Source organism: Clavelina lepadiformis, chromosome 1 (assembly GCF_947623445.1).
Source record: "Clavelina lepadiformis chromosome 1, kaClaLepa1.1, whole genome shotgun sequence".
NCBI classification, from domain to species: Eukaryota; Metazoa; Chordata; class Ascidiacea; order Aplousobranchia; family Clavelinidae; genus Clavelina; species Clavelina lepadiformis.
In genome coordinates, this window is record NC_135240.1 from 12570964 (window position 1) to 12581658 (window position 10695).

At 35.5% G+C, this 10695-nt stretch overlaps 1 protein-coding gene across 1 annotated transcript; it reads left to right on the forward strand.

The window, feature by feature from the left end:
• Window positions 1–1805: 1805 nt before the first annotated feature.
• On the forward strand, window positions 1806–8971 carry LOC143469505 (HEAT repeat-containing protein 4-like). The gene is made up of 16 exons (XM_076967234.1): window positions 1806–2649; window positions 2724–2925; window positions 3245–3388; window positions 3792–3953; window positions 4181–4375; window positions 5124–5264; window positions 5433–5633; window positions 5845–5993; window positions 6162–6317; window positions 6459–6637; window positions 6707–6846; window positions 6945–7134; window positions 7222–7384; window positions 7475–7583; window positions 7761–7838; window positions 7985–8971. The coding sequence occupies exons 1-16, from the start codon at window positions 1867–1869 to the stop codon at window positions 8080–8082; spliced, it is 3090 nt and encodes a 1029-aa protein (XP_076823349.1). The 5' UTR covers window positions 1806–1866; the 3' UTR covers window positions 8083–8971.
• Window positions 8972–10695: the final 1724 nt, after the last annotated feature.

A 10695-nucleotide genomic window follows, 5' to 3' on the forward strand; every position in this document is an offset into this window, starting at 1 on the left:
ACGTTACCAGTGATGGGATTCAGCCGGTTCTTGGAATTTTAATGACCTTCGCGGACCGGTTGTTAACAAGCGTATGTATAGGCATATGTGTATATCGGCCCCGGGTAATTATGGCATGCTGCTAGTGAAAGAACCGGATATTAAAATATTTGAATCTCACCACTGGACGTTACCAATGACATATGATATGATTAATATTATCATTATCATATATCATTATTACAATACATTAATATCATTATCTGTCATTTATGTATTTGGTATCACACAGGGTTGTAACCAAGTCAATTTTTTCTGACTTGAGTGAATTTAAGTGTCAAGTCAACTCCATTAACTTAAAAACTATTTTGAGTTCATGCTATGCGTTGCATTAAATTGGTTACTACAAGGTTACATTGGTTAAATCTTAGCTATCTACAAATTAGTTTGGTTAATACTTTTTGCAAAAAGTTTAAAATTTAAAAAAGTTTGTTTGCGTTACTACCTAAAGTTGTTTTTCTTACCGTCGCAATCGTCATAACATGGTCCGAATCATTTTGTACTTTGACTCGAGTTAATTCGAGTTATTTAGGACCTTATTAAGTCAAGTGAATGATTCCAGTCATTACAACAACACTGGTATCACTTGTCATTGATGTTACACAAGACATGGTGTGCTATTTTTTAATTTTTTTAAATAAATAAATTACATTTCTATTTGGCTGACACTACCGGCGTTGTTGCTATAGCGCTAACGCTTACCGATTTTCTTATCTTGCATTTTCATAGTATGCATGGCACATGTGCCATTGCCATTTGCCAGAAACTTTGTAAAACATTACAGCAGATCAATAGGGTTGGTAACGTTATATTCAGCAAATGCATGCTGTGTAAAACATAAGAATGTAATCTTGTACAGACAAAATTTACAAAATGTGATGTTAATCTGCAGAAACCTTTGAGCTCGGTACACCGATGTTTTTCTGCAGTGTGCCTGTCTAGCCGAGTGTTTCCAGCGGTTCGTTTGAGTTTAGGTAGGCCGCTAGACCTGCGTACAGACTTAAGATTTTAAGGGAGTGAGATTTAGATTAGAAGGTAAATTTAAGTTAAATTTTAAGTAATTAAATTATGAAATTTAAGTTAGGTTAACAAGAAACCGTGAAAAATAGCTTCTTACGCACGTTTTTTCCTGTAAAATAGACTCGGCTATATCCCAGTGGCACCCAATAAAAGATGTTTAATAACTGGAGCTTGCACAAAAGGTCCTCAGTAACTGAGACTATAGCACTGAGAAATTATCACTGGGTTTAAATCATGCAAAAACTTTCCTCTGTCCAAGGATAAAGATTATCATACCATATCATTATAATGTACAAAACACATGAGCTTGCTTGCAAAGCAATCTATCGACGTCAAATCTAAAACAATACACGAGTTAAGCATATCAGGTGTGATGCGCTCATAGTTGGAGTATCACCCACTTTTGGTGTTCAAAAATTCAGTGTTCATCACAATTCGTGGCCCAAGCATAATTAAAAACGGGGAAAAAATCAGTGTCTTCTCCCAAATGGAAAGTACTGTAATTTTCGACAAGAAATCATGCATGCATTTATGCAAATTTTACCGTGGTAACTTGCACTGAAGCCTCAAATCTTTGTTTTGTTCTGTTTATTATTATATTCAAGCCTGTGTCCTTATTTGTTATATTTGTTTTGCTGTTTTTTTCACTTTTTAAAACGGTAATCTTTTCAATTTGACTTTATACAATATTCAATTAAAAGTATTATACTGCATAGATTCATCCTTTTTTCAAGCATTTGTGTATTCCTACCAGATGTAGGAAAGTTTATGAAACTATGTTGGTTAGTCTAGTTAACCTTTTGAATCATGTCCAGGAATGACAAAAAACCTTTGGAAGCACCAGTCTTCTTCCCCAGTGCATCTCGTGTAAAAATTCCATTTGTTGGTGATGACACACGTCATGTCAAAGTTACCAAACCAAACTTCAATCAGTTATCAAATCCATTAGATAAACATCAAAACAACATTGAAAATTCACTGATTAAGGAAATAAGTAAAGACTTTGAATTCGGAAAAGATGTTATTAAAGAACGCTGTGCACACACACTTCCTTATGATGGATCAGAGGTTTTGAAAGTTTATGATTCAAGTGACATAGTTTTACCATCTGCTAATTTATTAACATCAGGTGGAAGGTTTGATGTTCGTGGTTATCTGCGCAAACTACCTTGTAACATCAAGAAAAGAAGTTTTCCAAATGCAGCGAAAATGAAACAAAAAGTTTTCACTGCCACAGAAAGACACGGAGAAGTTAGTCCTTGTCCAGAAAGTACACCTAAATCTGAGGGAATAGAAAGGAAGAATTTCAAACAGGAAAAAGATGGTTTGCCTGTAGATACAACTGTCCCTGCAATGGAGAAGTATCGAGTGCTTCCAAATTATGTTGCTGAGACCTCTGCCCTTCCTGAGGAAAAGCATACAGTTTCTCGTCAGTGGGATGAACATGTTTTAAATCAATTAAGTAAGGATACAGCCAGGTGGATTGTATTTGACAACATTGATAGTGGTTCGCAAAAAGATCGTTTAGATCAGCTTATTCGTAAAAAGTTTGGAGGAAAGATAAGCAACACTAACCTTGTTAGAGAAGATGTAAGTATAAATAAGAATTTGTAATATTTCCATGGAACTATTAATTTTTTGTATGCATTTTTTATTAAAACTAGGTTGAGGATAGAGATTTAAAAGCTTTGGAACGAAAAAAATTAGAAAAAAAAAAGAAATTATTGCAAGAAAAAAAGTTGGCTGAAAAACAAAGACATGTAGCTACTATTCAGAATGATTCTATTTTGCAACAAACATTTGCTCAATATTATAAGCTCCCACGTTTTTTAAAACAAGAAAGAAGCAAAGTTGTTACTGTCATTGGTGAGTCTAGAAAGCGGTGAATTTGATATGACTTAACTGTGTTTGTCTATATATATATTTACCATCATAGTTGCCTCAAGATACTGAAATGGGTATGAGCCGAATTTTTTTGCCTTCTGAGATTTTTTGTAACAGCTTTTTCAAGCTTTGTTTTCAAGTTTCTATTTTGACCTGAATAAAGGTTTCTTTACAGTTGTGATTATTATTACACATGATATACAGATATTGCATTGTTTCTCTTGTATCTAATGGATCTGAATACAGGTTTGATCGTAGTCTTCCTAAATAGAAGTGCTTACAGATTATTACTTCATTTCAGATGATGTGAACCAGACGGCTCAAAATCTTCAAGTTAAGCATGTTGAACTGCCCCCGCCTCCTAAAATGGAAGATTTTTTTAACCCCGCTGCTGGCAAATTTATAAATGCAACAGACAATGCTTTTGAACAGCAGCTGTATACAAGTAAACAAATTCTAAAATAAATTTGTGGCATTGAACAACTTTTCAGACGATAATTGTGCAGTTAAATTTTGATTTCTAAATAATTACAGCAAATGATGTTAACCTTGCTGTTTAAACAATTTACCATTAGCTGAGTTAATTTAATTTTTTTTCCAAGGATATATCATGTGAACGCAATTTTCTTCAATGGACATACCATTATTAGCATTGCATATTGACAAAACTAGTAAAAGTTTTTATGCTAATGTTTGTTACAGTATAATGTAATGATAAGAAGTATTTAGAAGTATGACAGTTTGAGTTTAATTTCTTTTGACACACTCATCTTTTTACTAGTTTATGGTAATTTAAAAAATTATGCTTGAGGTAGTTTGGAAAATTAAGCCTATGATGTTTATGTAAGATCAAGCGAAGCCCGTATTTCAGCACAACGGAGACAAAAGCCGCATTATTATGGATGATTTATCAGAATATCAAAGTAAACTTCAAACCATGTATCCTCCTGTTCATAAGCAATGGTCTAGCTCTGGCAAAAAGAAAAACAAACCCACTCAGATAAGAAAAGGTACTACCTCCAAATTATAGGTCATTGTCAATTTTAAAACATAGTACCCTTTTGAATAATGTGTACCGATACTGTAATGTTATTAGAATCTGTTAAAAACGTTATACTTCTACAGAGGTCATTTGTGTATATTTTTTGATTGATGCATTTTCTAATAAATTTTTTTAACCATTGGTTGCATATACTAAACCATCCATTTTTCTGGGAAACTTAATTGCTCATTCTAGGAAAAATTACAAGAGGTCTTCAAAGGTGGAAAGAACTTCCCAATCCTGCTGACTTTGCTTCTGAAAGAGGTTTAAATCCACCGAGAAGTGAATCAGCAAAGACAGACTACTTTGACATGTCGCGAAGTGCAACGTTGCTCAACAATGCGCCAATGATACACATTATAGAAGAATGGAGATCCAAATGGAAGCTTGGTATTCATTTGTTTGTTCATTTTACATGAATTAAAAATCTTTAATATTTTAGGAATGTAGTGGAAACCCCTTAATGTAACCATCTCGGGATTACATCATTTTTGTCATGTTACTTTTACCTGAATGGCCACAAATATATAAGTTGGTGTAATAAAACCTGGGTCAGCACGGTTAGCAAAAGAAAATACCAAAAAAAGACATAAATCTCAGTTGCCTTTTTTACAGTTAGAACATAGATTTACTTAACAGTTTCTTCACAAGAAAGAAAACAATTGTTACTATGGTCATTGTGACAAGCGATACAGCTTTAACTACTGTTATTATTATGGACTGTTGTCAGCTACAACATCGCATATACAGTATTCAGAAAATAGAAAACCTGCATAAAAAAATGATGAAGTAATGATTAAAAGCCATAAAATTAAGCCAATAAGCTCAAAAGCAATAACGCAGTTCTGGCAGTAAGAGAAAATGTTAGACAAAACAAAAATTGCTAACAATATCCATAGTCTGGTCATATTAATCAGATTATTTTTGTATAAACATTTTAGGAAGGCACTTAACTGGTCATAAAAATGGTTAGTCATATTACCCACGGTGACATTAAGACAGTAAGTCATGTATCTATGCTATACGTGTTCATAGAATCACAGTTTGCCTTTTCCAAATACAATGTTTTTGACATTTGATGCATAGAATTAAATCCGTGTTCCTTCTTGAATACAGTTTTGTGAATTTTATGTTGCAGCCGGAAGATGGCAAGAGGTTACTTTGGCCGATATTACCATAGATTTGGAAAATATTCATGACCACTTAAGACTTGGAGCAGTTGCTGCATGTGCAATGGCAGCATTACATAAAATGCCCGTTGCTGATATGGCTGTTCTTGGTGATTCAACTTACTGTAGTGTGTGTGGATATTTTGGCTATATTTCAGTAACTGTAGTTGGTTGGAAAGTATTTCTTAATTTATTAGCTTATGTGTAATTCTTTTCCATTTTCTTCTTATTTTGTATGATGTTTCGGTATAAAATCAGTTTATTAATTCACTTTTTAGCGGTTTTACCCAAGATCGATACAGAGCTTTCCTTCAATAACCCTGAAGTTGGTCACCTTCCTGAATCACTTCTTGTAAAAGTTCGAGCTTGCTTAAAGGATAGTCATCCCAGGGTTTGTTTAGCAGCAGCGATGTGTCTCTATGCACTGCAGGAAATCACAGACGACGTTTTACGAATCTTAGAGAAAAACTTGATGCAAGGTTAATATTGAAAATTCAAGGCACTCACAACTTGATGCAAGCAAGTTTAAAAGCTACCACAACCAAACAAATTTAGCAAAACTTACGTGTTTTAGAATAATTTATATTAGTCCGGATTAAAGGAAGTGCTGTCATTTTGTTCCAGATGAAAGAGCTCCCCTTTCAAGTATAATTGTGAGTTTTAGAATTATAATTTCTCGTCTTTGAGCAGGCGTGCCAACTGACAAACTTGCATGCGCACAGTGTTTAGCCTTGAATGGTAGTACGGATGCAAGGGTTTTGCACCTTCTCATACAAATGCTTCTTGAAAGTGACCAACAACAAGCTACAGCACTTCTTGTTCACGCTAGCAGACACACAGTAAGATACCTAAACGTCCGCAAACATAACAAAATTGTATTTCATTTAAACTTCATGAACTTTGGTTTTTCTCAGCAAAGCACCTAGTTACCTTGCTAATGAATACGTGATTGTTTCAGTCGTTTGTTCTTGAGACATACAAATAAATGTTCATGCGTCTTGTTATAGCGCTTAGTGCACTCACTATTGGCGGAGCAATTGAATAGCAGTAACTGGAAAGTCAAGGTTATTGCCTGCAATGTCTTATCGCAATTATCAGGCAACATCAACAGAGACCTTGTTCACAAGCTTTCAAACTTAATGTGGGATGACTGGAGTTCTGAGGTATGTGTATTATAAAATGCTGGTGGTTGAATCACTGTGCTGTGGCTGTACCTACTATTATTATTTTCGTTAAAATAATGCTTAAACAAACTTAATTACTATTCATGGGTCTGTGCCGATAATTTTTAATCTAAAACGCAGGTGCGTAAAGCGGCTTCAAGAGCCCTGGGTCAGACGGGTCATGGTAGAGATGTTCACTTTGATCTTCGTGAAAAACTTGTGCGCGGAAATGAGAGAGTTTGCGTCGACGTTTTACGGAAAATTGCCCATCTGGGAATAATGACCGCTACTTTGCTTCCCGAATTCGTAAAGTGTTTTAGGTTAGCTGTTTACTGCATTGTAAAGATGAAAGGTGCGTATATTTTTATTTTTTCTTTTATTTCGTACAGCGCTGAATATGTATCGGTCCGGTTAGAAAGTTGCCGAACTGCTACTTGTCTTAAAATTGCTGATGAGAAAATAAACTCTGAACTAATTCGCCTCACACAGTATGACCCTGCATGGAAAATAAAAGCCCATGCCATTAAAGGTGCGTAAAACATTTTATGATGCATCAAATATTGGAATCACTGAAAAGTTTGGAAACCGGTACGAAATCATTACAATTTGTAACATCATTTCACGTAGCACTAGGCGAAATCAAGGTTGTGAATGAAAAGATACAATCTGTTCTTCTTTGGGCTCTGCGCTTCGAAGATGAGCCTGGAGTTCGAATGGAAGCTTGTGTTGCACTGCGCAAGCTAAAATGCAATGCCTCAGAAGTTATTCTGGTCCTCCAGGATCGCGTGCTTGTGGAACCGGATCAGGGAGTAAAGAAGTGAGTATGTTGTAATTAAGTGGAGAAGCATGTGAAGACAAATATCATACTTTTCAACTTGACAAGAAGTTTTTAATTTTTCTGCAGGGAAGTTCGCAGAACTTTAGATGCATTTGGAATGAGTGGCCCAGAGGATAACATGGAGATGATACGGCAGATTAAATCGGAAGTTAAGAGACTTTGTAAAAAGAGTGTAGTGGCAGCAAAGGTCATAATGTACGAAAAAGAACTGGATAAATTTGAACGAAAGGTAAACCATTTGAAGTAATTTCAAAGCAAACTTTAAGAATAACGTTTGGTCATACGTGGGAAGCAACCGGTGATCTCCTGTTTCACTCAGGCCCAGTACATCGGAAGTATTCTGGATGATATGTCTTCCGAAGGTGAAAGTAACCTAGATGACGTAGACCCAGAAATCACAAACGCACTGAGACAAACTAAAAGCGCAGGTTTGACATCATGGATGTCGTTTGCTGTTACAGCCTACGACATTTTACTTCCTACAACGCTGGGCGAGATAGTTTCAATCCTATTTAACTGACGTTAAGTCAACCAAGAAGGTCTACAATTACACACGTTTCTTGTGATACAGTTTACCATTATCCTATTGCTTTATTTTGCTGCAGATGGGCCTCGAAGGGATTCTAACCGCAACACACCCAGCATTGCCTTTACACTTTCTCCTGAACGACCTGTTACACGAGGTGCCATTTTCACAGCTTACCAATTACAGACTTTATTGTTTTTAAGCTTGTGACTCCACTAACGATTATCTGATTGTAATTATGAAATTTCGACATTTATCGAACATCTAGTTACTGACATACTGAATGTTTTTTCCCTTTATCAGACACATGTCGTGAGCGTACACCCTCGATTGATAATGAAGCACATTTGCCACCTAGTGGAACAGCACTCGGCTTCCTGTCGCCAGATAGAGGTCGCTGACGATAAAATTTTGTTGTCACTTTGGTTTACAAGAAAGAATCTAATATTCTAATTCGTGTGTAATAAAAAGATTTGCCTAAGATACTTTCCTATTAGTTGTTAAGTTTCTTAAAAGTGAAGAAAAAAGGTTCGGTAAACCCATCTTACGCCCATTTCTATTATATCGTTCATCCAACCCCTCACAAAGAAGTTACATTGTTACTATGAGATCGGGCTTCGTGTAAATTATTCCTTTCATTATATAAAGACTGTAGGCTTCATAGGGGACAGTGCTCATATTACTTTCAAACTGTATGGGAATTGGGCAGTATTTTTAACGATACGGGCTTTGTTGAATTCATTTTAAACTCAAAAAATCTTTTTGTGTGTATCGTATGATGCTTACATAACATTTCCAAGTAGACTGATTTAAGTATGCATGGTATTTCAGTTGTTTTATCGAATGGGCACTTAATGTTATGACATGTGATACTATGCTAGCTCACTTCGTTGTAACCTTTGCTTTATGAGACATCCGGCAACACCTATATAACTCCTACTTTAAGCCACGCTCAATATAGTAACACATTGTTGATAAAGAACATAAAGTATAGTGTAAGAGGTACCCTACGTGCGAAACCTCTTGTAATCACAAGGGTAACCTCCGCTTTAAAGTTATTGTACGCTGTATTTTTATCGATCTGATTCATGCGTGTGGAATCTTTTGTGTTCAGAATTGAGACGTCAACTGTACGGCAGTACAAAGATTTCTCGGCTTGTATCAATATTATAGTTTGGAGTGTTCCAAAATGAAGCCGCAAAATTTACTTCCCGTAACAGGTTAACGCCCACGATGATAGTAATGATGCCAATTAAAATATTTCATATGGTAAACTAAAATATTAGCCAGTTTGATGAATAATGTGCTTATAGCCAAATTACACAATAAACTTGTATAACTGTAAGATATTGATATAGTGCTGGTGTATCACAGTACACAAATATGTAAGTTAAAACCTCATTTTATGGCTACTCATGGAGATATAAAAACGCATGCACACAGCTATACCGTGTTACCTATTGTTACAGGAAACTCATCGTAATCTAACTGCACGTTTATAGCAATTTTACTAATCGCGACAGCAAATACCTTTAAAAGGAGTGTACCGGCTTCCGCTTGTACACGTAAGCTTGTATACATCCGTTTTGAATGATAAGCGAAACAGGGAGTTGAACACGTATCTTTATGATCAGAACAGGAAGCTTTATTCGTTTGAACAATGCTGCTTTTGGCAGGAAAAATCCTTCCTAGGACTATATAGGCTACATTTATTTTTAAGAAGGTAATTTTAAATAATACATCCTGTAAAGAATAAACTATTTTACAAACCATTTTGGAATGTTAATAGTGTTCACGGTCAATGTTAGTTTTTGATAAATGCTAACTTGTTAATTATTAACGAACTGTTGATAAGCAACTGCGCACTACTACGTTCTGTCTTCATTGACTAATGAAAGAAAACGTAGACATGGAATGCGTTATTTTAAGGTTTGTTGTGAATATAGGATGATGTAACAGGTCACATCTTATCGTTCCCATTTTCCAGGCACCGTATGCGTTTGTCAACAACAAGCTCACGTACGCGTCTCCAAGGGTACACTGTAGAGTGCAGGTAAAGTATGTTATCAGTGCTTAAATACAGCAATGTGACCTAGCCATGGAAATCATTTGCAACGTGTTTTGCTCCACGTTCACGTAATCGTGAAACTGCATTCCAAGATTCCTAACATTTATTTCTATGCAAGTGAAATATTATCAAGATACAGTAAACACAACCCCTTTTCTAAAAATAGTTTATTTACATCTGAAGAAAAGTCATTGACGTGACGAATCTTTCGACCTAAATTTAACTGAAATTACTAAACGTTGGAATGCGGACATTAAGCAAATAGGTCATAACTCATAAGTCATAACTCATAACCTATACCTTGTGGCCAATAACGATAGGCCAGAACTAGAGGGTAAGAATAAAGCAATTTTTAATAAGGCGTTTGTTAAATACAACCAATCACCAGTTGCCAATTCCATATGTATTCACTCGTTTTAGGAAACCGCTTTAAGCAAGAAAAAAGCATAATTTTTAACTAAAATTTCTAGAGAATATCAATAGAGTACCGTAAAACCATTCGTGGCAAAGAATTGTTAACAGAAACGTGGTTTTACGCAGGTAATCTTAAAAATATCTTTCAAAAAGTAGTCAAACAGGCTTTTTGAGAAACAGCAGCTTATCTAAAAAGATCATATTTGGACGTCATGGGATCATTTACAAAACACACCCACTTCACACCCACTTGCTACTATTTGACCTAGGTCGGCAAAACTTTTCCACGCAGACATCACGTGATAGGCTTTACTCTTATTGGTTTGTTTAGGCAGTACAGTTCAGCAGTGGGGTTACATAACAGGACTTACCAAAACACACACTTGTTCAAATCTTCCTCCATACGCGCAAGGGTAACTACGGTAGCTTAAAAGGGTGGATTTTGTTATGAAGCGGACAATAGCTCATAATAAAACACAACGCCATTGCTTACGTAATTTCTCTCATTACATAACAAAAGCACGTGATCAAG

Bases quoted from the DNA above. Each gene is read 5' to 3' on its own strand.
- LOC143469505 (XM_076967234.1), top strand. From the start codon at position 1,867: ATGTCCAGGAATGACAAAAAACCTTTGGAAGCACCAGTCTTCTTCCCC. The intron at 3,389-3,791 runs GTAAACAAATTC...TGTTTATGTAAG, and splicing joins TGAACAGCAGCTGTATACAA to ATCAAGCGAAGCCCGTATTT. The intron at 7,135-7,221 runs GTGAGTATGTTG...ATTTTTCTGCAG, and splicing joins CCGGATCAGGGAGTAAAGAA to GGAAGTTCGCAGAACTTTAG.